The sequence below is a fragment of the Chrysemys picta genome, chromosome 4 (assembly GCF_011386835.1).
Source record: "Chrysemys picta bellii isolate R12L10 chromosome 4, ASM1138683v2, whole genome shotgun sequence".
NCBI classification, from domain to species: domain Eukaryota; kingdom Metazoa; phylum Chordata; order Testudines; family Emydidae; genus Chrysemys; species Chrysemys picta.
In genome coordinates this window covers 50,802,650-50,830,591 of record NC_088794.1, presented here as the reverse complement: position 1 = coordinate 50,830,591, position 27,942 = coordinate 50,802,650, and the positions used below count along the sequence as shown (strand labels likewise).

The 27,942-nt window shown below is 39.5% G+C and overlaps 1 protein-coding gene and 1 long non-coding RNA gene across 2 annotated transcripts in view; one reads left to right on the top strand and one right to left on the bottom strand.

The window, feature by feature from the left end:
- Positions 1-27,942, bottom strand: part of LOC122174682 (uncharacterized) — a 54,739-nt gene that overhangs the window by 24,380 nt on the left and 2,417 nt on the right. The gene's annotated exons all lie outside the window — the stretch shown is intronic.
- Positions 18,963-21,320, top strand: PTH (parathyroid hormone). Its single transcript, XM_005290809.4, has 3 exons — positions 18,963-19,090; positions 20,312-20,402; positions 20,792-21,320. Exons 2-3 carry the CDS (start codon positions 20,317-20,319, stop codon positions 21,078-21,080), a joined length of 375 nt encoding a protein of 124 aa, XP_005290866.1. The 5' UTR covers positions 18,963-19,090; positions 20,312-20,316; the 3' UTR covers positions 21,081-21,320.

Sequence of the window (27,942 nt, the reverse complement as noted above, 5' to 3'; positions counted from 1 at the left end):
GTGGAATTGGCACCAGAAATAACAGCTGTCAGTGTGAAGCCTCCCAGCAATCCTAAGAATGAGAGTCATGCCGTTCAATGTTTATATTTTTTAAAGAGCTTTTACTTTATGGTTTAAGAGAACATACCTATAAATTAAGAGAAAAGTATGTATTCAATATAAATACACCCCTCTCCTGCAAATGTGTTTGGTACTGACATTTCTGGAGAGCTCAAAACATGGGAGAGATGTGGGTTAGAATTAAAGTGAAAATCTGAATAACATTGAACTTGAGAAGCGTGGAGGAAAATAGTCTTTTGAGTAATATTCATGTCTGTGTATCCCAACACAGGGAAGAAAATGGGCTGTCAGATTCAGTAACAGTATCATGGGATGCATGTTCTCATAAGAGTTAGGCCACTCTTCTTACTGTGTTGTTCTCCATAAGGCACAGTGAGCTTGTGTGTAGCAACTACATTATTTTTATTTAACATGAAGTAATACAACTGTGAGAGACTACTGCAAAAGGCAGCCAGCACTGTCTGTTCTGCCCCCTGCGGTTCAGGACCCCATCTTCCAAAATGGAGGCTGGCCTTTGATCTCTGCAGCCATACCCTTGCACAACAAGTTACATCACATACCTACCTTCCCCTCACACAGTGAGGAGCTTGAATGGTGCAGTGGCACTTCTCACCACAGGTGTATTTCACCCTCTGTGATCTTGGGCAAATCACCTTCTGTGTGTCTGTTTACCCATCTGTAAAATGGGTAAGACACCTCTCCTGTTAGGGGTGCTGTGAGAACTGCTTATTGTCCCACTTCTGGAAAATGTGTGAGGTTCAATTAAACCTGATGCTGCATTAATGGTACTGTTGGTACATGGACACCAAGTCACTCCTGCATAGGAGCAGGTTAAGGAGGAGACTATGCCTCTAAGTGCCTCCTTAACATGATGAGGCTCATGATTAAGTGCATGTCTCCTTAGATATACCCCTTCCCAAGACCTGCCTCTTTTTTAAAATCTGTGAACTTGCATGTCTGGCAGCAAGTGGACAAGAGCTTTGAGACCTGTTACTGCTCAGTGCCAGAGGATGATGTCTAGAACTTAGTTACCTGGGTCCATGCATAGCTCCCAACTGCACTCATGAACTCTGCTTCATGTAGCACACATGGACTTAAAGGATCAAGGCCTCTGTACAGTTTCTGAGGAAAAATGTTTCCCTTACAGGGGAGGAGCTTGGAGTCTCGTGAAGGGGGCAGTTAATGCTGACATGAAATCCTGTGGAGACACCAGATCTGTTTAGAACTCTATTTACATCTTTATGTGCCTAAATACCTTTGAAAATCTGGCCCTAATCCCCTTTATATAGCTCCTGTTCCTGGCATCTTGGGCCCCCTCAGATTCTGTATTATTATTGGCTCCCCTGGCTGTGCCTACATCTTTCTTCTGCCTCTACTCACCCCACTCCCCTTAGTGGGTGTAAAAGGCACACAGAGGGAATTAAAGTTAGTTTCAGAGAGAGATTTCCATGTGAAGTCCACTAGACCCACAGATATGTAGAGATCAGCTACTCCTTTGCTCAATGGTATGGATGCAAAATGGCTTCTGTGGGCTCCAAAGGAGGAGGGAATATGCCACTGAACTCCTGCCTCCCACAAGTTGTAGGGCCTTTCCACCATTTTTGCTGCCTTTTCTTCCCTCAATGGTCTGGAGCAGAGAAGAGCATGGGGCTTGTATTTGTTATGCTGATAAATCAGTCAGCAAGCTGCAGATCCAAATTTGCAGAGGTATTTCAAAGCTCCAAACCTGGAATATTTTTTTAAAATCACATGTGCTGGAGACAATTGCCATTTTCCCGGAAAAGAGACCATCCTCTTAGCTTCTGCTATAATCTTAAATTCAGCTACTAAAGTAAGGGACAAATCTGCAAATGTGCATGAAGGAGTAGTCAATAGGTGGACCCGGGGGCAAAACCGGACCACCAGATGCTTTTGAACAGACCCCGAAATCTTTTTCTTTACTTATCATATTGTTATTTTTTTGTTATTTTCTCTGGAGTCTGGACTTTGCTATAGCTTGACCAAGAAATCTGGACCTTGACAAAAAATAATTGACAACTCCCACGTGCATGGTTTTGTGTGTACTCAGAGCCTGATGTGCATGTGCTGCTTGGATATTTGCTCACACACATATACCTATGCTCACATGCAGCCCTGATTTGTGCATCCATGTCAGGCATGCAGAAATGCTGTTTTTAAGGTTTGGTTATGTTTTAGCCTTACAATCTCCATTACTGTCTGATATATCAGATCTATGCCCTATTTTACATGCATTTTAACAAATATTGTCTGAAGACAATGGAATAGAGCTCCTCAGGTACTGTAAATCAGCATAGTTCCATTGATTTCAGTGCAGCTATACCTATTTACACGATCAGAGGAACTGCTTCAAAGAGTTTTAATGGTCATCTAGAAGGATGCAATAATTTAAAAAAAATTAAAAGAAACCATTTTGCAGAGCAAAAAAATGTACAGAGAATCCACAAGTGATATAAATGATCTATTTTTGGAACCAAGCATCACTGAAGATCTGAAAAAGGTAACTGGTTAGAATTATTTCTAGGGAAGCTGTTCCTAGAGTTTGACATCGGCAGGCAATAACAACCAACAGTTAGCATTTGAAGTGACCATTATGCATCTTATTTGAGGATGGGGTTGTGTTCACAGAACTCTCAATTACAATGAGATTTTAGAGCTGTAGGCTCACTATTGTCTTTGAAATGTTTCACACATTACTGTGCACAGCCAACTATTTCTCATTACATTCTGTTTGTGCTTTTGTATCCCTCAAATTATTAATTTTTTGTGGTAAAGTAATGCCTAGAAGGCCCAGCCAAGATCTAGGCTCCATTGTGCTAGGTGCTGAACAGACACATAGTAAAAGATAGCCCCTAGCCTGAAGAGCTTGGATTCTAAATAAAGTAGGTTTCCTTATTCTATAAATGAGCATGAAATTTTGGAACCTTCCCACAGGGAAGTCATTGGAGGGGATTAAAAAGGAGACTTTACCGCAACTGATCCATCTGCATTGAAGCCCTGTGCCACCAAGTGGGTTCTTAACATCTAAAGCCAAGTCTCCAGGAATCTGGCTGTACAGTTCCCCAGGAGAAGACACATATGTGAATGTGTACATGCATTATGGCATGTGCAAGTAGGAAACGTGTTGTCAGGCCTTATGCAGCTATCCCCAGAATCTCCTTTAAAGGGGTTCTCCACTGCAGGGAGGACACTGGGCTGCATAGGCGCCTACTCCGTGGGTGCTCCGGGGCTGGAGCACCCACGGAGAAAAATTGGTGGGTGCTCTGCACCTACCGGCAGTTCCCCGCCCCAGCTCACCTCCGCTCCGCCTCCTCCCCTGAGTGCGCCGCCGCGTCCTGCTTCTCCCCCCCTCCCTCCCAGCACTTGCGCTGCGAAACAGCTGTTTTGTGCAGCAAGCCTGGGAGGGAGGGGGGAGGAGAAGGAACGCAGCGTGCTTGGGGGAGGAGGCGGGGCCGGGGCAGGGATTTGGAGAAGGGTCCAATAGGGGCAGGGAGGGGCGGAGTTAGGGCGGGGACTTTGGGGCAGGGGTGGAGTCAGGGCAGAGGCGCGAGCACCCACCGGCGCAGAAAAAAGTTGGCACCTGTGCTGGACTGTGGAAAATTAATGCAGCCATGGACTGTGTTACTTTTCTGACCTTCACTCTATACGGCTGGTAAGGGTATGACGTGCTCATGCTCCTCCTCCACATGGATCCCTGGGTCTGTGCTCTGGGGGCAGGGAGGGACACTGCCTCCAAGGGCAGAGAGGGTAACATTTGCACTTGTGGCCCATCATTATAGATGCATGAGAAAACATGGTCTATCCCGTAGGTGCCACCAGACTCCTTGTTGTTTTTGTGGATACACATTACACGGCTATCCCTCTGATACTGGGTCTATCCCTGAAGAGTATACCATACCAGGGCTTAGGCACTGACTCTGTGGGTACTCTGGGGCTGGAGCACCCATGGGGAAAAATTTGTGGGTGCTCTGCACCCACCAGCAGCCAAGCTCCCCTCACCCCTGCCCCACCTCACCTCCGCCTACCTCCCAGCGCTTCCCGCTGCCAAACAGCTGTTTGACGGCGCTTAGGACTTTCCACGAGGGAAGGGGGAGAAGCAGGGACGCAGCACACTCAGGGGAGGAGGCGGAGAAGAGGCAGGGCGGGGGGCTTGGAGGAGAGGGGTGGAATGGTGGCAGGGACTTTGGGGAAGTGGTAGAATGGGGGCACGGCGAGGGCGGTGCAGGAGCGGGGTCAGGGCAGGGGTGGGATCGAGCATCCACCGGGAACAGTGGAAGTCAGCGCCAATGTACCAGGGCTTTGTAGTGGCAGGACGAGGCCCCAAGTTTCACAATGCACAGACAAAGGAAGGAGACGAAAGGCAGCAACATCAAATCATGCAATGTGGATTACATAGGTGTGGCATGCTTGTTGGTTCTAATATTTGGGTGTATGTATTACACACACACACACACACACATTGATTTTATATATTTCTTACATATTATAAAGTAGGCAATGGAGTAGAATTGGATGGTTGGTGGTGAAAAGAAGACCAAAAACAATGAGATATTAGAAGTGAAGTGCTTGGCATCCAGGAGAACAACAGTTCCTCAGATAGGGGTCAGCACAGAAAAATGCATGCAGACATGAGTGGGAAGTGACAGGATTCAGTCAGATAGATAATAGTACCTATCACTTAGTGCATTTGCAGGTATCAAAGTTCTTTACCCCGTTTTACAAATGTGGATGCTAAGGCACAGAGGAGTTAAGTGACTTGGTTAAGGCTGCACAGCAAATTAACGGCAGAGCCAAGAATACAACAGTTTCCTAACTCTTGGTTGATGCTCATACCCACTGGACCATAAGAATGGCCATATTGGGACAGACCAATGGTCCATCTAGCCCAGTATCCTGTCTTCTGACAGCGGCTAATGCCAGGTGCATCAGAAGGAATGAACAGTGTAGGAAAACACTGAGTGATTCATCCCTTGTTGCCCACTCCCAGCTTCTGGCAATCAGAGACGAGGGACACTCAGAGTATGGGGTTGCATCTCTGACCATCTTGGCTAATTGCCATTGATGGACCTATCCTCCATAAACTTATCCAGTTCTTTTTTTGAACCCTGGTATAGTTTTGGCCTTCACAACATCCTCTGGCAACGATGCTGTCCAAGGGAAACAGTTGGCAGAGTGCAGTGGAAAGCTGGGGTGTTGCAGAAAATAAGGGTATATGTATAGGGCATGATTCTCCACCGCCTGGCACCTTCTGTCATTGTTTACACCTGGTGCAAAGAGAGTGTAAAACTGATTCTGATTTGGTAGCATCTTATACGCACTTTACACAGGTGTAAAACACAGTGCAAGATACAAGGCAGTGGAGAATCAGGCCCTTAGAAAAGAGTCTAGAATGTGAAGATGTCTACTTTGAATTTAACACAGATTGAGAGAGGAAGCCAGGGAAGGGATTTGAGCACAGGAGAATATGAGAAAAAAAAACTGGCCATCAAGAGAACTTTAGTTGAGTCATGTTGCATTGATTGGGAAGGGAAGAGATGAGAAGAAAGGAGGCCATATGAGAGGACGTTACAGTAATCCAAGCAAGACATAATGAGCTTCATAGTTTCAGAATAGTACAGTCAATCAGTTCACAAAAACTACATTAACAATTAGTACTAATTGGTTCCTTTGTTGACAGTCTTAGCTAAAAAACCAAGGACTGAATGAGCTATGGAGTCTAAACTAGCCTCTCACTTCTAGCTCAAAATAGAGATTGGGGTAGGAACATAGGAACACAGGGTCATAGTTGGGTGAATGGAGGTCCCTTTATACTTTTTTCAGACCTTTGATGAATATTTTTTCTAGGGAAGGAAAGGTCTTAGACGATATTAACTATGAGGAAAGAGATTAAAACAATTAATCAATCAGATTCAAAGGTCTACCCATAATTAACCTCAAAATCTCGGCTTATGAAATCAGTGACAAAAGTGCAAAATCAGTACCTGTGAATCCACAATTAATTGAGAGCTAAGGAAATTATCTGCAGCATGATACAGACGCTGAGAATACCTAAAGAAACACCAAATAAAAAGGATAATAATGAAACTATTTTACCTTTTGCATGGATAGGCTTTTTGTTTAATTTAATTTCTGGGCCAAATCATTCTGTAAATACAAGATAAAATATTTTATTGGCCATTGTTATAAATGAAGTAATACCTGTATAAAAAGAAAGAACTATATATTTTAAGATTGTAAACTCTTTGGGGGCAGGAATCATCTTTTCATGATGTGTATGACCCCTAGCACAATGGTGTTTGAATCTTTGTAGGCTCTACTGTACTACCAAAAAATAATATTTAAAAATACTGTAATGTTTATTTAAATAAATAAATACTAAAATACTGTAATGTTTATTTCAGGGAGAGTTGCTTTAGAACACAATAGAAAACTACAGTGCATAAATACTTATTTTGTTGCGTATTCCTGAATGCTGACAACGCAGAGCCTTTCAAACATTTCTTTTTCATTCCTTAGAGCTTTATAAATCTTGTAGCCTGCAAATCTTTGGAACAAGCTTATGAGCACATGATCTTCAGAAAGCACAAGTTAGTTCTCAATTGAGAGCTCTCTCTCTTTTACCTTCCTTTTTTTCTAGTGCACCGATCTGCAAAGTGATGAGTACACGCAATCTCTCAGTGACTTCAAAGCAATGGAGCTACTACACATTTTCACTACTGCAACCAAGAACGATTCTTCAGCACTACATATAGTTTTATTTAATATATGGTAGCTGAACAGAATTAGGAGTGTTGAACTCACTAGATTTCTCTTTAGTTGCAACCTACTCAAAACTGCAGATCACTTCTCCAGAGGTGAAAAGCTAATGTGTTGCTGCATGACATTTTATTTTTCCTTGTCTGTGAACATTCTCTCTATAAAGTCCTACATATAGCATGACTAACTGTGATATTCATTACTTTTCAATGTACTAATTTACACAAAATGTAAAGAAAACATAAGCAACAATGACTAGCAGTTCGGTGCTCTTTCTCTGTCTCTTAGAGCTTTCTGAAACCTAATTGATAACATTATAATAAGTGTTGAAAGAGAGATTAACTGCTGGCAGATGCACAGAGCATGGGAGCACTGGCATATATGTAGGAGATCAATTAGATTCCTCACACACAGGACCTCTTGACAGCTGTTAAAAAAACCACTCACCATGGATCACTGTACTAACATCGAAATGTATTTTAAAATCAGCCACGCTTGGTATCAATGTTACACATTCAGTGCCACATTCACAAAAATAAAGATGGCTCATACTGCACAAATGACTGAGGTCCATATCCGCCTCTCTCTTTTGTGGCACAGAAGGAAGCAAACAGATGGTGAATGTGCAAAAGAGATTTTAGGGAGGGGAAATCAGATATGCAGTATGGTTCACTATACTATGTAGCTGTCATGTGCTCCTCTGTGCATATGGAGAAGCAAGAGGTGAAGAGCCTATGATGTGAAGGGGACAGGGCAATGTTGTTGAGCAGAAATTGCCATGTAAATTAATGATGAGAACTCCTCCAGATTTTCCACATATTATCAGAGGAGGCAGTACTGCACAGGGGAAGTGGGAAGTAGCCAGTGGCAGGATAGCACAAGAACCTGAGCTGTGGCATGGGATGAACAGAAAGGAATGGGGTAGCAGTAACGGGACACATGGATGTCTGTAAACTGTATGAGTTAATCAAATTCGACCCATGGTTCTGTGAGTTCAACTGGCTGTGCCCTATGCTGATGTTGCAAGACCATGTGCCCTGCCATAAAGATGGGAGAGTGTGGTGGAGTCTCACACAAAATAATTTCTCCATATTTTCAGGTTAGTCTTCCTGTTACATGGGAGAGAGAAGTTATGGCCCTAAAGATGTTCTATTTCCACTAAAAAGATTTTTTCATGTTAACCCAGATTCACAATACATTTGAATACAAGATACTGATAGAAACAAGATTATGGATTTAAATCCTACATTCATACTTCTCTGGACATTCATGTAGAAAATGGGAAACTCTTTTCTTTGCTGATAAAAGGACTGATGATGTATTCACAAGTGGAATGTGAAAAGGACTTTACTCCCTAGAACAGAAATATCACATTCACAAGCAGTGTTGCAAGTGAGCTGGGATAGTCAGGATTCCTATACTAGATTGGTCCCTAATAAAACTGAGCATTTACCAAGAGTTACCACACCACAGCCTCTGAGACATTCAGATTAATGCCTTTCCTAATTGTAGGAAAATTCAGAAATAGCTGACACCATAAGTACCTGAAGCATGGCACATTCAGGAAAATTCAGTGTTTTATGTGCTTGGGTTGCATCACATTTTGCAGGATAAACACAGAACCTCAAATTAGAAGAATATTGGCAAGACAATGAAGAGGACAATATTCTGTTTTAGGATATGTTTAGACTAGGAAGATAGATGGTGTGTTGAAATGTTGAGGGCTATCCCTTAAAGTCAACATTGAAAAGCTAACATGTTTTAAAGGTGTTGAACCCTGTCTATATTAGAGGCTAAATGGTGTTTAAAAACATATTAATTAAACCCTATTAGCAAACCCATTTTGACATAACACTTATTTCTATAATCTATGCAGTGTTGTTATTTTTTAAGGCTACATCATAATTTATTATTTATTTGTGGCGGGACTCACTATGTTCTAGGCACTTTACAGACACTTCAGAAGGACAGTCCTGAGAATCTCACAGTCTACAGACAAACAAATAAAAAGAGGTCAGGGAAGGGGAATAACAATAGGTAATTTATGTACAGGTCAACTTGATTCATTATAGATAGCACAGTTGAAGTTGCTTTTCAAGAGGGACTTAAATGTGAACAGGATAGGGGTCTTATGGATGAGCTTGGACAGGTTGTACCATGCATGGGGAGGTTCATGGAAGAAGAGTTCATGGAGATAACTGTGAGAATCTGACAATCAGGGGGACAAGATTGGGAGGATTGGCTTCACAATATGTTGTCCTAGGAAGATCGCCTCCTAGTTCTTGACCAGGACTTTGGATCAACCAAAGAAGAGCCCACTTCCAAAGAATCCATTCCTGTTTCTACCATAGTTCCGTACATGCTGGGGCAGGACTTTGTGAGATTTAGTTAATGTTGTGTAGAAGCTCATATGGTCTGGACAGGTTCAATAAAGCTGATAGTTGCTTATTTTTATAACAAGCTCATTGTAAAGCAAGGAGTCAGACAGAATTCTTGAGATTTGGGTCCTGTGGTCAACTACCTGCTGCTAGGGCAGGACCCATAAAGGAAATGCCCCTTGGTTCCATGGTACCTCTACCTCAACTCCTCACACTACGTTGCAATACAGAATTGGAGGGAAGTAAGAAGAATGGCAATATCTGGGAGTTGTGCAACTCTAACCTGGCCAGCGTGCCTAGGAGACCAAAGTTTTGGTTGATTGGATCCTCTGCAGTCTTAATCCTCTAGTCCTACTGCATCATTTGAAGATCACAGTTGCATAGGAAATGGCACAGGTGTATTCTCTTGCTATTGGTGCTGCCTCCATTTTGAAATCATTACCTTCTTGTCCATAAAGCGTGGATACAAATAGTGAGACTTTAAATGGAAATCACTGTTAATTAGCAAATTGCAGATAAACAGTATGGTATCATCCAAATATAAGAATAAATTAAAAAGCATTAATGCAGAATAGCAGTTATCCTGGGGATTATCTCTCTCACTGAAACTGTAGCTGAAAGACTACAGTATTATGTTATTTTGCTCGTTTGATTTTAAATCTACATTCACCTCCCTTTCTCTGTCTTCCCACCGGATCATGCAGAAGAACTGGCCCCAGGCACAAGAGCTGCTTGGAGGGCTGCTAAAGCTCTTTAACCAGCACAGTGCTTCACATCTTTGGCCTCCCATGAACCAGAACATCCAGGTTTCTGGCTGCTCTTCACCACAGGCAGTACTTGTGGACTGCAAGGTGAACTCCAACAACCCCCACTCCAACCCATTCACTTTCCATTGACTGCAAATTCATAGATGCAGCCATCATTCAACTGACCTGCTTCATCTAGCATGTTTTTATTGACACTATTTGCTTTTGCCTACCTCACAATGCCACCTGTACTCATTCTCCTGATCCTTATATCAACTCTCCTTCCTCTTCTCCAATCAACCACACCATGCTATCTTCCTGTCCTTCCCTGCCATCCCTGGTACCTCTTCCATTCTTGCCCTTGGCCAACTTCCTGCTACTGTCCTTTTCTCATTGATACTTAAAAATAGCCTGTAAACAGTCCTAATTTGTATTAAACAGAAAAACCTAGTACTATTACAGAAGCCCCGTTAAGATCTGCACTAACTTGAATAATGTCAAAAATTTTCTTTTTACTGTAGAACTTGTTATTCTATCATTCCTCCCTCCTATTGTTTGTTAAACTCACTCATACATGTTGCCTTTAGTTAGACTGTAAACTCGTTAGGGAAGGGCCATGTGTCTGTACAGCACCTAGCACAATGGGGCCTTTAGTAAGCCAAATAATTATTTGCCAGATAATCAATTTTTTAATCTATATTTCTAGCTGAGAAACTGCAATCTTAGCACTTCCAAGGACTTTTCTTCATTGAAGGAAAGGTCTGACATGTTATCATTCATTTGTAAAATGAGCTGGTCATTCCCATGCTGTGTCATCAAGCTGTAGGGAATTTACTCAGAAATTATCAACTCATCTGCAAGGATTGCAAAAGTATGGAAGTCTCACCTTGAAATGTCTTTTGAACAGCAGGAATGGGAAAATATCTGATTGCCTGTATAAAACATCTAGACCTACCCCTATTCAATACTGTACTGTTCAGAGCCACGCAAGAATGCTTTATGCAGTATTAGCAACCCCCCTGTTAGGTCAAACTGATACTCTTGTGTATCTATGGTTTACCAGCCTCTCATTTTTGGGCCAAAATGATTGAAAATATTCAATTCAATTGCTTAAACATATCTTTGGAAATGTCTTAATTTATTGTAAATCAACAGGCTCTGCGGATTGTGCTGATATATATCTACTTACTGTAGTGCACATGATCTAGAAACACCATAGATGGATGGACGGATGGCAAGAAATGAGCTGTGACTGTCTGAACCCTAGCCTTTTACTGAGAAGTGGAAAAAATGGAATGCTAGGCAAGGGTGATGTATTTCAAACATTCACTTAGGGAAGATTTTCTCTGAAGAAATTGATAAACTAACAACCTTTCATAAAATCCGCAAGTTTAATCATCAAATAGACCCCAGACTATTAAGTGAAGGTACCAATCCAGGATTCTATGTAATGTTCTATAACAGTTACCTGTATCCCCAATCAGGGGCGTCTATTTGGTCATGTTAGGATATGAAGTCTATAGTTTTGTTTTTGAATCTATAGACCCTTTGACTAAGATTCAGTGTAATACAAGTGTCTCATCTAACACATATTCTGTTTGATGTCTATGCTCTGCAGATGTAGGAAGACAGACTTGAAGATCTAATAGGTCTTCTCATTCTCCATTTACAGTGATCTGAGCGTGTCTATGTTTAAACTTTCTGACACCTGGCATTGGAAACTAAGAGTATCAGCTGAGGCTGAATTTCCCTGGAATTCTTCCATCAGGATGCTGAAACTAGCTCTCTACTGAAGACTCTAGGGACTAATAATTATAAACATGCAAATCTCCCATGATCCACATGTAACCTGAAGAAACCACTAGAGACAGTGGCTATCCAAGTGGCGGCCTCTTATCTCTGCACTGCCATCTAGCCCCTGCAGCTTACTGACAGCTTGTCTCCTCTGCAAAGCGGTGCTGCCTGTTTCTTAACCTCTGAAACTCCCCTCAGGGAGGGTGTGTGTGTCACAGGACAGATGAGAACCTATATAAGTTACTATAGCATTTGTGTGATGTAAATTTCTATAGCTTTGTTTCATGCAGTTGCTAGAGGGAAATTATTCCATGAAGTATGGATGGCTGCCAGACTTACCCCTCCCAACACTTCAGAACCCTAACACAGCACCCAGGGACATGTTTCTGTGGGGTTTGAGGGCATGGTGGCATGCCATCCTGCCAACTCTCCTCCTCCACTCCATGTACCCTCAGGCCCAGATCTAAAGATTTCATCTCCCTTCTTGCTGAAGTCAAGGGGAGCACAGAACCCTCTATCTTCCTTGCCAGTCCTTGCACTCACATCACTACTAATCTGACTGGGTTCTGCTATAGATCTATGCACTGTTCTTGGGAGTTAGCATGTTTTGGGGAATTAGGCATTTTTCTTGACTTTGTCACTTTTAGTTTTTCTGCCTATCTGAGGGAATGATCCTACCTAAGTTATTCTCCAACAAATGTACCTATCTTTCCACCTGGACTTGAGTACTAAGGTAGTGGCTCTCAACCTTTCCAGATTACTGTACCCCTTTCAGGAGTCTGATTTGTCTTGAGTACTCCCAAGTTTCACCTCACTTAAAAATTATCTGCTTACAAAATCAGACATAAAAATACAAGTGTCACAGCACACTATTACTGAAAAAATGCTTACTTTCTCATTTTTGCTATATAATTATAAAATAAATCAATTGGAATATAAATATTGTACTTACATTTCAGTGTATAATATATAGAGCAGTATAAACAAGTCATTCTATGAAATTTTAGTTTATACTGACTTTGCTAGTGCTTTTTATGTAGCCTGTTGTAAAACTAGACAACTATCTAGATGAGTTGATATACCCCCTGGAAGATATCTGTGTACCCCCAGGGGTATGCATACTCCTGGTTGAGAACCACTGTACTAAGGTATATTTGTCAGTGCAATGGAAAGATTTAGTCTTTTGAGCATAAGGATACTTAAATAAAAATCACGTTACAGGTAACCTGACTTCTGATTTACTCTGGTGTAGCTAAGAGCAGAATTTGTCTCGTAGATCCTAATCAGAAGACAGACAGCAGGAAAACATTTAATCCTAGAACAAGAATGCTATTAGAAAAGGCAGCATATGCATTACAGTAAATGGCATTACATATTGATAAATACTGCATAGACTATAAAGACTGTAGATTTAGCTACAAGCAATAGCATTATGAGCAGTGATATGATTAATAGCTAGTGATACTGGAATAAAATGAGATTATGTGATAATGGGCTCTAGCTATTTTGGCCAGGGCAGCAATCTGATGTAACCTCACAGTGATGCCAAGACATTATATTTCAAAAATATGAAATATTTACCTACTCAAAATTCTATTACAAATGATTTAATTCACGTCTATTTCAGTCATTTGGTATAACAGGAATAATCTGACGTATGTTGATGAAGCTGAAGAATTGAAATGCAGAGCTCTTAGGGTGAAATTCACCCCTATGCAGGGGGCCAGCACAAGACACATGAACCACTCAAGTCTCACTTAGACACCAAATGGTGCATGGGCCTTGTGCTGGCCATCTGCACAAGGGTGAATTTCCCTTTTATTGAATAGCTACCATCTAACTGGCTCGGGGAATGTAATTGTTCTGTGCTTCAACCACTCCAAAAACCAGCTACTTCATTATATCTTCTCTTTGTAAAAGTCCTGAGTCTTTAATGATAAACTGATTTGTTGGCTAACATTAAGGGGCCAAATTCAAGCTAACTTTCAGATGCTTATCCAAGTCATGTTAAAGTCAATAGGAGTGTTTCCACTGATTTCAATGGCATTTGAATGAATGGCCCAAAGTGAGATAGCCAGCCAGGGTGCAACCCAGCCAAACCCCACACAGTTGACACTCCAGAGTTCCTCCTTGGCCCCAGCAGCAGGGCAGGCATTCCAGGGTGGGGTCTTCCTGACCTCTTACACATACATACCCCTCTGGAATTATTTGTGCTCCTAGCATGTGTAATCTATTTGGGTGGCTGTGCAGGGATTGTGTGTCCACTTCTAGGATGACAAAAAGAAAACAGGCCCCCATTAAAGCAACTTTTTACATTGTTAAATGTGAACCCCTGTCTGTGCTAAAAGTATTTAAGGCTAGCATTTGACCTATGGATATTTTCAAATTTGGGATCAGACACCAAACTTCTGATTATCTGACACCAGGTCTGAGTACAATACCACCCTGAGATCTACAGAATAAAAATATTATAAATGCTTGGTATTAATTATGTATTATATTCAGCAGAGTAAATATATTAAATTTTCAGTTTGAGCAAGCTAATACTTCACTTTACTATCATTGTGTAGTAGTTTAAAGTATAGTAATTTACCCAAATTTTAAATTTTGAAATTACAATTAATTTTCTCCTACACAATTCTATAAACAACAAGACATTAGGTCTACAATTGATATCACAAAAGAAGTCATTTATGTGTGAGTGTGTGTATATATATATCTATATATATATTTGTATGTATACATTGATTTTGAAACTAAGTAAGTTTTTCTTATTGGTTCTGATACACAATGGCATTTCTGTTATTGATCAGTGAAGCATGTCTCTGTAAAGAATAAGATGTACCTCATCTTCATGACTTTCCTTAACAGCCATTGCAGCATTCCTCTGGGTATTTTGACCAAGCTTGAGATTCTTCTCATTAGAGAGAGATGAGGTAACCAGGGTTCCCCATTTAGGCTTCAAAACAGCCATGTAACGCTATATGAAACTCTATGCAACCAAGGTGTAGGGTGGCATGCAGAGAGCAGACTCATACATTCATGATCATATCATCAAAACATGGCATGTCCACTGTAGATCACTATCAAAAATGCCTAATCAAGGGTGACACTGTGGATGTGCTGTATGCAAGGCTAAAGTAGGTACCCTTTTAGTTACATCACATATTGGATTTAATCACTGCAAACTCTAGAAAGATTTTGGATTACTGAGTAGTGAGTACTATCAAGATAATCTATGTGAGGTAGTTTGCTTAAAGCAGATTGAGAGCCAAGATTCTTGGATTCTCTTCTCCTCTGACTTGATTCTGAGTAACCTCAGCACTTAGCCTCTCTTTGCCTAAATTTCCCTAGTATATAGACAACACTGTAACACTTACCTACTTCTCAGGGGAACTGGGGAAATTCATGCATTTGTACACCACTTTGAGATCCTTAGATGAAAGGTGCGATAAAATTGCAGGGAAACATTATTGCAAGCTATTATTTCTAAACTCAGATTTAGCAGTAGCTACTAATAAATGAATTGCATCATACTGTCATAGGCATTTGCGAAAAGCTGTATTAGCCTCATTCTGAGTTCGACATGAGGCCTTTCTCTTTTTCATCATTAACTGGAATCTGGCACTTGATTAAAGCTTCATCTACCTGCAATAACCCAAGAAACACCTAAAGATACATCACATTGCTTACATAAATTACCAAACATGCGGCTGAGGCATTTGAAAAGCCACAAATCTTGTCAATCAAATGAAGATCTAAAGAATTTACTGTCACTTTGGATCCAGATTGTGTCAAGACAGAAACATTCCTGAGACACATTTAGAAAGGTTGCCTCACCACAGTCATCCAGTGTGTCATCATTTACCCTCCTCCTTCCACACAAAAAAATCTACAAAATATCCTTCTAGCTGCGGTGATGATTAGAATGCGTTTAATGTGGGAGCTCCCACTGCGTGTGTGTGTAAACATAAACAATAAGCCAAAAGCCTAATATCATAACTCAGATGAAAATAATGTAATTTAAGACTTTAACTTTAATTAGAGTTTTAATGCATTAGGAAGCTACTGGGATGTACTTTTATGGGGATGCATATTTAATTTGTGATAATTTATTCATGTCACTTAGGGGTCCATCCTACAAGGCTCTAGCCTTGATCCAGCAAAGCACTTAAGCATGAATATGCATGAATTCTCAGCTGAATATAACCCCATTCTCTGCCAAACTGAATATAATTCAGGAAGGATGTTTGTGTATGAAAGTCTGCATTTTAAGAATGACACTGTCCTCTGCTTCCCTCTGAAAAAATTATCTTGCAGATAATATGGTTTATTTTCCCGCTTGGAGCCTGATTACATTGTGGCACAAACACAAGGCAAGGTGGCATTCCTCCTGCAAATGTAAGAGTACAAAGTTTCTTCATGCTGACTTGCTTAAAGTATCTGTACAATCAGAGCGTGAAGGTCAGAGAAGGGTATGCCTGATCAAGCTCTTCAAAAGGTTGTAGTCAGCTCTTCCCTCACACAGTGTGACTCCAGCATCTTCAGTCCCGAGGGCTATGTCTACACTACCACAGTAAGTTGACCTAAGTTACAAAACTCCAGCTACGTGAATAACATAGTTGGAGTCGACACAGCTTAGGTCGACGTACTGAGGTGTCTACACTGCGCTGGGTTGACGGGAGACTTACCTTATTCTTCTCGTTCGGGGTGAAGTACCAGGGTCGACCAGACTAAATCTGCCGTCGATTTAGTGGGTCTTCACTAGACCCACTAAATCGACCCCCGGTGCATCCATTGCCGGACTGTTGATCTGGCGGTAGTGTAGACATAGCCTCAGTCTCCCAGCCCTCTTCCTCTGGAGTGCCTTTTTGTTGTCTGATGCCTGTAGCTACAAAGCCTGAGATTATGGAGAAGTCATTATTCTAATACACTTTTGACTAGTTGTATATTGTTTCATTTCTAAGATCAATAATGGTAGATTCAGAACAGCAAACTTGTCTTCTGCAATGATTAAACAAGGCCTATGTTACAGTATCAGCCATGTACACCTCTATATGTTATTTCATAAACTTTAGCAGACATTTTACATTTTAAAAACATTGAAAACAAGTCAGAAAAATCAATTATATCCTCTCAAGGAGGATAATCTCTGAATTTTTTCACCTAATCATAATGATTTGTTACCAAGTTTTCACAGAATCAACTTGTTACTCATATGTGCACTATGCAAAAGAATATCACCACCTAGTTTAAAGTCCTTATTAAAGACTTTCAGAAGTAAATTATGGTGGATGTGATTTTTCACCAAATTATATGCAATGGTAACAGGACAAAGCATTTGTGCACTCAGCAACATTTCTTCTGAAGGAGAGGGCAGAACTGTTGCCTAATCGTTATAATAGGAAATTAGAAAACAGGGCCCCTGAGCTCTGTTCACAGCTTTGGTATTGACTGTCTTGGAAGAGTCACAAACCTCTTTGTCACTCAGTTTATCCATACATAAAATGGGGATAACATTTGTATCTTTCTCACGGTGGTGTGATGCTTCTCTTGTTCAGGCTTATGAAGTAGTTTGAAATTCTCTGATGAAAGTTACTAGTTAAATACAAAATAGTCTATAACAAAGTAATAACAAAACAACTCAGTTTGTTCAGTTTAACAGCTACATTACATTCCAGCTAATCCTGCATATGATTTTCTTGATTTCAAATATTATTTCCTCTGGATAGTAGCAAGAAAATGCCTCATTTACAATGGAAACCATATTTTGATTTAAAAAATTCAGATGGGGTGCAACTTTCTTGACTTGTTTTGCTCCATATGAAACACATACGTCAAAGCCCCTAGATCTTGCAAGCTTTCATAGCTCAAGTTTCTATTTAAATCAATGGGAGTTCTATGTAAGATTCCTTTCAGGATCAAGCCTTTTACCGGTGCAATGGAACATGAAAGTATGTGATTACTAAAGCTTCAGTCCTGCAGTGTGCTCTGTGTGGGTGGGTCCCTGTGCCTGTATGGTGCCCCACTGACTTCAATTGGATTCTATGGGGTGCAGGGTTTCCACTTACATGGAGCTCTTTGCTGTAAGGATTGGGCTTTTAGTTACAACATCTCTCCTATAGGTTCTAGAGAGATATAACAATATGTACACCTTATCAAACAGCAAGATGATCTTATTCAATCTACCTACTTTAGGACCCTACCTTGCTTTCACTGACTTCAGGATGGGACCTTAGATACTTGAAATTGTATAGATTATGGTCAGATGTTGATTTTTTTTTATATGACATACCTGTGCCCACATACATTTTCACATAAATATTGAAATTCTATTGAACACTACATTGGTGCAATCTTTACAATATTTTTTTCAATATTTATATACTTAATTATATATATACTTATATATATACTTATACTATATATACTTAATTTATCTCAAAAAAGCAGTTAGTCAGGGCTGTGGCTCAAATTCAGCAAGTCAGTGGGACAACTCACATGTTTAAAGTTAGGTACATGCTTAAGTACCTTGCTGAACTGGGGCCATAGTGTGCAGTTGAGGATATCAATCCTAACTATTTCCCCTTTGTTAGATGGATAAGGAATAACAAGGGTCAGAAATCCTTTTGTAAAACCAAGAAACAGAGTGGGTCAAGTAAAATTGCAATTTAGCTATTAAAATAGTTGAATATTTGATCCATTTCATTAGTATTAATCTGTTCTATTTTGCAGCATGTGCACTGAAAGCAAGTTTCAATACTGAATTAAAGTTATCAACTGAAAATAGTTTTTCTTTCTTTTTTATTAAATAATAGCTATCTAGATAAGGCTATTTAGGAGTTGAAAAGTAAAGGCTACTGAAACATGATATTTACTTTATTTGGTCATTGCACTTCACTTTCAAATTACTATCTTTAGTCATCTGTGGACTCATTAACATTTAAAACTGATCAATAAATTAAGGCACTGACATAATTTCTTTACTTGCATTTTCCTCCTAACCCAAATTCAGATTCTCCAAAAGTCAAACTCCTTCACAGTTACCCAGGATACTTTCTTTCAGCCTAACCTTTCCTTTCTCTCTCTTTCTTTAAATGCCCAATTAACAAAAAAGCATAAGATTGGATAGGATTGGATGAGGATCAAGGAGGCGTGTGTTGGGAATGACGTCAACTGAGACAATAAAAGGGCTTCTTAGTTACTTCGAAGTTCTATTTTAAAGTTACATTTAAGGGGTCCACTAGACCAATTCAGTAGTCTTTAAATATACTCAACATCAGAAGACAGTCAGCTGCTGACTTATCTGAAGCAGAAACCTGTTTAAGACATTATTTGGTAAGTTTGCCATATTTTCTTTTAGGATACACTAGATAAGTGATTTTAATAACAAATTATAATTCAGTTTGTGTATTTTGTTTTCTGATTAGGTTAAGCATAAAAATGGAATGAAAGTGAAAATCTGCTGTTTTTAAGATTGTTAACTGAATCAGCTTTTTAAAATTCAGTTAAATTAATAAAATTCACCTATGATGGTGGATTAAAGAAATAACTCAAAGTGAATTCAACCACTGGATTTAAAATAGTGAGTTAGATACTGTGCTTGGAGCATATTCATGCTATGATGTAAAACATGGTATTGTAAATGCTTTTCTGACCTACAGTAAAACTGTAAAAATCAAACAGGAAAGTAACTGTAAAAATGGCATTGTAGGATTCTATATGTATTCTGCCTCAGTTACTCCACATCAAATTTGCTTGGTTTACAACTCAAAAGATGTTTTTCTAGCTATCATCACTAAGAACTCAAGTTGGAATCTGAAATTCAAAGTTATTTCTGCCTTTCAAACTTATTTCTGCCATCACCAGTACTAAATATTCTGCAATTATAATTCAACTGACAATTTTGTTGATGTGCAAATCAAAATAAAATCCATCTCTTTTCCATAGCTATATGACCTATGCAGTAATAGAAACTGTAAAAACTTGGGGCCCAATTCTGATTTTACTTACATCAGGGTATATAGGGACTAACAACACCGACCTCAGTAGTTATGCCAATGTAAAGCTGCCATAAGAGAACCAAGGTTCTTGGTTCTGTCAGCAAAATCAGCAAAGTTTAATGACACAAAAGAAGCAGACAAAATGTAATACTTTGCAATTTACATAGCTGTATACAGGTATTTCAAGGACCTTTACAAATATCTCCATGAGACAGAAATTAATAATAAATAATAATACTTTGCAACTAAACACTGCTTTGCATCCAAAGATATCAAAATGGTGGGTATTATTATGCCCATGGTAATATGGGGTAACCGAGGCATACAGCGGTTAAGAGACTGCCCAAGATTATACTGCAAGTCATTATAAAAATTAGGAATATAATCCAGTTCTTCTGATACCTAAATTCCTTGTTGTAACCACTACATCTCTTTTCTGACTATACACATGTTCAACACTTTTCTCTGTACCTAACCCTAACTGTTCCCCTAGTTTAATTGTTTTGAAATTATTTGAAATATAGATTTACAAATTTCCTTCCTTTTATCCTTACAGTTAACATGATTTCTGTCAAAGATATGGCTAAGACTGCAGTCGTTGTATATGCAATTTGTTTCTTTGCAAAATCTGATGGAAAACCAGCGACGTAAGTATATTGCTATACATTTTTTGAATTTGGGGATATTTTTACTAATATTCTTTACTTTCATCTTGACTGATTACCTACCTATCATCATCTGAAATCTGGCATCAAGTACAAGAATTAAAATAAACAATGCCAGCGGCCAAACAATATTGGCACAAAACTAGACCATTTTCTTCTTCTAACCCTCCTCCCTCTAATAAATCCACCACCAATTAAATATCACTACTTCCCCTCTCACCAGCAGACAGTATATCCCCTGGGTAAAAATCCAGGTTGAATAAATGTGCTTGCACTGCCTCCCAAAAGTTCCCAAACTTGGGCTTTAGTGGAGATCAAGAATTCAAGGAAAGGCCATTGTGAGATTGTTACTTTGTTCACCCTTCATACAGGAAGAGATCAGTGAGTGAGATGCAACTGATGCACAATCTTGGGGAGCACCTGCACACTGTGGAGAGACAGGATTGGCTTCAGCTGAAACTGCAGGATGTGCACAGTGCCCCCGAGGCACTGGTGGATGCTAGAACCCAGAGGCCCCGAAAGAAGGATGATATTGTTCTGGGAGAAATCAGAAGTCGTAGGCTGCTCCCTGAGCATTTGCAGGCAGCAATGCAGAAGAAACCTATTGTGCTGGACAAAGCTTACATGGACAACATCCTCTTCAAAACAAAGTCCCAGTGAAAGAGGCATAGCATTGTATCTGTCCAAGTAAGCACATGTCTGTAACTCACCGAGCAACTAGGGCATTTTATTATTATTTATTATTTGTATTACATTAGTTTCTAGAGGCCCCAACCAAGACTGAAGCTCCATTCAGCTAGGTCCTTTACAAACATAGATTAAGAGATTGTCCCTACCCACCATCTCAAATGTTGATAATTTTTGAATATCTAATTCAATCGCTAATGGGTCCCATTTATTTCCATTGTTTAAAAAAATAATGTATGTTTAAAAAACCAAACAAGCAGGAGGTTTAAATATAAATAGTTACAAAAAAGGCAGAGTTAAAATAATTTAAGGCCAGGTTCTACCACTCTTACTCACACTGAATAGTACCTTAACCCAATGGAATCCTCACAGAATAAATTACTAATCAACCTAAGTGAGGACGACAGAATCTGACCCCATAATAAAAAGGGCACCACCAGTTCTATAGGGACTGAAACATGTGCTTCACTCTACACACAGTGACCAGTCCCATTGATCCACTACTCACAATGCATAAAGTTAAGTCACATTCATTTACAAGATCAGGCCAAGATTTGGGAAGCGTTAATTACATATAAAAATAAAAAAAAAGAGGACTTTAATTTAAAAAATATTAAAAAGTAAGGTAAAATATAAACATAGGAAAAACAAAGATTATAAATTATTAAAAGGAAAGGGCTAGAATTAAAACTAATTCTATAAACAATAGAAAAATCAAGGGTTAAATATAATATTAAAATAGGGGAAAGGTTTAATTACCCAACAAAGGCCAAAAGGATAGGATCTATAACATAAACAATAAAAGGAGATGTAGTGGCATGCATCTAGGTGTGAGGCTAGGTAACACAATGTGGGAGTGAGGTATGGGTCAGACAGTTAAAATTAAAACCAAAATCGTACACAATATTTTCATCTCCCTCTTGTCTGTAAATTATTCACTCTCTAAATTGTCTGTAAGTTATCGTAGGCCCCATGTGTGAGTAACTTTATGCTGTAGGACTAATAATTCATATGGGTAATGTTATTCATGTGCATGCATAAGTATTTATAGGAATGGGGTAATAGATTCTAAAATCCTTGCAACAGGTTCCCATTAGCCTGTGGAAATCATTGCCACAATATACCACACAGGCTGAGAGCATAGCAGAATTCAAAAAAGGATTGGACATTTTTATGAATAACAAAAAGGTTTATAAGTTAAATTGTAAGGATAAAAAAGAATAGCAAAGAAAAAATCCTTAACCTGAATTTTGGAAGGAATATAAACCCTCATGCTTTGGAGCATAAACAAACTTCTGACTAATGGAGTTTAGAAAGAAACTTTTCCTATAGGTAATGTTTTCCATAATTGTCTGCTATGGAGTTTATTACACCTTCCTCCAAAGCATCTATTACAGAGCACTATCAGAACCAGATACGGGACTAGATGAGATGAACTATTGGTCTCAGCCAGCCTGGCTTTCCCCATGTTCCCTAGCCATTTTGCCAGCCATGGAAGTAAACATTTTCAACACCACCCACTCCCTGCAATGGCTATGGGGAGGAGGGAAAAAAGGGCTGGCCAATCAATGAAGCAAATGGAAAACGGCCAGCCAGGCAAAGCATAGAGCAAAAATTAAAGGCAGAGCGGGTCACAACAGCACAGTGCTCCCTGGAAGTTGGCACCGAGGGCGCCCCTAGAACCTGCCCTGTTCCCATATAATGTTTATTTGTCTGTTTGGTGTCTTCATGCTTTGGGAAACCAGTGAACAAATAATAAATAATAATTTCAAAATATAAATTAAAATCTTCGGCAAATTAGAAATGTACTTGCAACTAGTGAACTGTATTTCATTATCTTGACTATACCTTTACTAATGTAAAGGCCCTGATGCTACAAACTGATGATGCACTAATGCAGACCCTGCACCTGCACAAAGTCCCATTACAGTGAATGGTACGCGATGGGTGTTTAGAGTTCTTTGATAGTACATCTATTTGTGGGACTGGGGCCTTAAAGTGCACCTTCTATTTATTCTTTTGTTGTATGTTTGTGCATAACTTATAAAGGAATAAAATTGCATTTTTGTACCTATGTCTCGCTTATGTATCACCAAATAAAATGGACCAAAAGCTCTTGGACATTATTATAAAGCATAATGAACTCTGATTTTCCTGTCAGTATTTATATTGGTAAATGCGCGGATGAGATGATGGTGTAGGGAGACAGGTTTTAGGTTTATTAGGAACCTGGGAACCTTTTGTGAAAGGGGGAACGTATACAGGAAGGATGAGCTCCACCTAAACCAAAACAGAATCAGACTGTTGGCATAAAAAATTAAAAAGGTTGTAGAAGATTTTTTTAAACTAAGAGCTGGAGGAAAGCTGACAGGGGCAAAGGAGCACATGGTTTGGGTGGAGACATCCCTTAGGGATGAATCTATTAAAGGGGGAACTCTGTATCCTAGTAAAGAGGATAGGAAAGAAGTTGGTAAAGTACATGTGGGAACTACTGAGGAACACTCAAACATAAATCCTATTTAAATATAACACATGATGGGAAGCAACTGAATATGGATAAAATATAAAAGTGCTTATATACAAATGTTAAAAGTCTAAATACTAAAATGGATGATGGGTGAACTAGAGTGCCTCGTATTAAATGAGGATATTGATAGAATAGGCATCGTGGAAACTTGGTGGAATAAGGATAATCAATGAGACACAGCAATACCAGAGTACAAAATATACAGGAATGACAGAGTAGATTGTGCTGGTGGGGGAGTGGCACTATATATGAAAAAAACCATATAGTCAAATAAAGTAAAAATCTTAAATGAATCAAACTGTACCATAGACTCTTTATGGACAGAAATTCCATGCTTGAACAATAAGAGTATAGCAGTAGGAATATACTACTGACCACCTGACCAGGATAGTGACGGGACTGAAATGCTCAGGGAGAGTAGAGAGGCTACAAAGGCAGAAAACATAATAATAATGTGGGATTCCAACTATCCTCAGGGAGGGATGCAGAGATAAAATTTCTAGAAACCATAAATGACTACTTCTTGGAGCACCTTGTCCTGGGACCCACAAGGGGAAAGAGGCAATTCTTGATTTAGTCCTACATGGGGCACAGGATCTGGTCCAAGAGGTGAATATAGCTGAACCGCTCAGTAATAGCAACCATAATGTAATTAAGTTTAATATCCATGTAGGGAGAAAAATGCCAAAGAAACCCATCACAGTAGTAACTTCACAAAGGGCAACTATATAAAAATGAGGAGGCTAGTTAAACAGAGATTAAAAGGAGCAGTCACAAGGGTAAAAGGCTCGCAAACAGCATGGAAATTATTTAACAGAAGCGCAAACAAAATGTATACCCCAAATAGAAAAACAGTAAGAGGACCGAAAAAATGCCACCATGGATAAACAGATAAGTAAAAGAGGCAAAAAGGCATCCTTTAAAAATTGGAAGTCAAATCTTAGTGAGGAAAATAGAAAGGAGTATAAACGCTGTCAAGTCAAGTGTAAAAGTATAAGAAGACAGGCCAAGAAAAAATTTGAAGATCAACTAGCTAAGGACACAAAAACTAACAGCTATTTTTTTAAAAGTACATCAGAAGCAGGAAGCCTGTGAAACAGTCAGTGGGGCCACTGGATGATCAAAGTGCGAAAGGAGCACTCAAGGAAGAGAAGACTGTTGGGGGGGACGGGAGAAGGGGATTCTTTGCATCAGTCTTCACTGCAGAGGATATGGAGGAGATCCCCATACCCAATCCATTCTTTTTAGGTGACAAATCTGACAAACTGTCCCAGATTGAAGTGTAAATAGAGGAGGTTTTGAAACAAATTAATAAATCACCAGTATCAGATGGTATTCCTCCAAGGGTTCTGAAGGAATTCAAATATGCAGAACTACTAACTGCATCCCACCACTTAAATCAGCCTCTGTAAAAGATGACTGGAGGGTAGCTAAGGTAATGCCGATTAAAAAAAAAAAAGTCTCCAGAGGCTATCGTGGTAACAACAAGCCAGTAAGCCTAACTTTAGTGCCAAGTGAATTGGTTCAAAGTGTAAAATTATCAGACACACAGATAAAGATATGTTGGGGAAGAGTCAATGTGGCTTTTGTAAAGGGAAATCATGCCTCATCAATCTATTAGAATTCTTTGAGGATGTCAACAAGCAGGTGGACAAGGGTGAGCCAGTTGATACAGTGTACTTGGACTTTCAGAAAGTTTTTAATAAGATCCATTACCAAAAGCTCTTAAGCAAAGTAAGCAGTCATGGGATAAGATAGAGGGTCCTCTCATGAATTAGTAACTGATTAAAAGATAGGAAACAAGGAGTAGGAATAAATAGTCAGTTTTTACAATGGAGAGAGGTAAGTAGCGGGATCCTCCAAGGATCCGGACTGGCACCTGTGTTATTCAAAATATTCCTAAATGATCTGGAAAAAGGGGTAAACAGTGAGGTGACAAAATCTGCAGACGATACAAAATTAGTCAAGATAGTTAAGTCCAAAGCTGACTGCAAAGAGTTATAAAGGGATCTCACAAAACTGGGTGACTGGGTAACCAAATGATAGATGAAATTCTGTGTTGATAAGTGCAAGTAATGTGCATTGGAAAAAAATAATCTCAACTATACATACAAAACGATGGATCTAAATTAGCTGTTACCACTCAAGAAAGAGATCTTGGAATCATCATAGATAGTTCTCTGAAAACATTCATTCAATGTGCAGTGGCAGTCAAAAAAGCTGACAGAATTTTAGGAATCATTAAGAAAGAGAGATAATAAAACAGAAAATATCATAATGCCACTATGTAAATCTAAGGTACACCCATAGTTCGAATACTGTGTGTAGTTCTGGTCATCACATCTCAAAAAAGATATATTAGAATGGAAAAGATGCAGAGAAGGGCAACGAAAATGATTGGTGTATGGAACAGCTTCTATACAAGGAGAAGTTAAAATGACTGGGACTGTTCAATTTAGAAAAGAGACGACTAAGGAGGGAATATAATAGAGATCTATACAATCATGAACAGTGTGAAGAAAGTGAATAAGGAAGTGTTATTTACACTTTTTCATAACACAAGAACTAGGGATCACCCAAAGAAATTAATAGGCAGCAGGTTTTAAATAACTGGAAGTACTTCTTCATACAATGCTCAGCATGTTACATGTTACAGTGGAACGCATTGCCAAGGGGATATTGTGAAGGCCAAAAGTATAAATGGGTTCAAAAATCAATTAGGTAAATTCATGGAGGATAAATCCATCAATGGCTATTACCCAAGATGACCAGGAATGCAATACTGTGCTCGAGGCCTCTCCCATGGAGAGCGTGTAGAATCACACTCCTAATTTTGACACTACTATGCTGCCTGCAGGCAAAAAGGAAATACTGTATCCTGAATTTATTATATAAATATTCCATACATGAATCACTACTGAATTATTATTGAAACAATGGGCACAATTAAATCAGCAATCATGGCAGATGCTGATTCCTGCCAGCCCTAAAGAGGTTATGAATACTCCCAAAAAAGAAATTTCAAAAGCTGTGCAGAACTAATATCACAATAATTGTTTTACTTTCAGGGGAAGCAGAACAATAGTACAGCAATGAAAGCATGCAAAATATACTCTAATAAAAACTGAAGAAATTGTAAAGTCAGTTGAGAAAACAATTATTGCTGCTTGTCTCCTCTAAATACTGCTGTTGAATATCGCTGAGACTGCTGGTAAACAGCATGTAACATTTGACTCCTTGCCTAGGTAGCACATTCTTGATTCTAATTACTTTGTCTTTTGTGCTGGCTTTGTTGGCATTTTATTGTCCTAATGATGGATTCCTCAATAGTCTGGTTTACCGCTCTGTTGTTAAAGGACAGAAAGAGGGCTGGTCTACACTGGGGGGCGGGATCGTATCTTAGATTGAATTACCTGGGGTCCACACAGTGCGGGATCGACGGTCGCGGCTCCCCTGTCGACTGCGCTACCGCCACTCACTCTGGTGGAGTTCCAGAGTCGACGGTGAGTGTGTTCGGGGATCGATATATCGCGTCTTAACGAGACGTGATATATCGATCCCAGATAAATCGATTGCTACCCGCTGATATGGTGGGTAGTGAAGACATACCCAGAGAGAGCTCATTTAACTGAATCACATTTTGCTGCATGCAGTAGTTAAGCTTCCAGTTTCTCATATGCCATTTAATGTTATAAGGGAGAAAAGCTTCATGCACATATCTCATGTAAAGTTTAAGACATATTTGTTGATGACTCCCTATCGGAAAAGGTTAGTTCCAAAAACTCAGCCCTGATAATGCATTAGGCAAGGCCAGAGGTATAAACTCATTGAAACTTCAGAGCAAACTTTAAAGAGCATACCAGGCAAAGATTATATTGAGTTTCAATCTCTGGAATCAGGGCCAATTCGGTGAACTTTCTCCACTAGTTTGACATCATCCTTTGCAAAGTGAATGCTAGCAATGCTATATATGGTAGCCCCCAAACTCAGGTTGTCATGCATGTTACTGGAACAATTCTATCTCTAAGATTGTGTCCAAAGGGGGCTCTATTCTTTTCATCTCCCCGCATTGCAAATATATTCCCTTCTCTTTCTTTCTCTCCATTCTCTTCTTCCAGCTTTCCAAGAGAGAAGATACTACTGGTTTTAGGCTGTAAATTCTTTGGGGAATTGACTGTTTTTGTATGTGTTTGTACAATGCCCAGTACAATGGGGGTGACTGAGGTATCAGCCTGGGCACTACCCTCATATAAAATACTTAATTAATAATAATACTGAATAAGATCCTTAGAAAAGAGGTGATCATTG

What these genes read in the sequence shown, in the direction of transcription:
- PTH (XM_005290809.4), top strand. Translation starts at nt 20,317, where the DNA reads ATGATTTCTGTCAAAGATATGGCTAAGACTGCAGTCGTTGTATATGCA. An exon ending in TCTGATGGAAAACCAGCGAC is followed by an intron (nt 20,403 to 20,791) that starts GTAAGTATATTG and finishes CCCTTCATACAG; the next exon opens with GAAGAGATCAGTGAGTGAGA.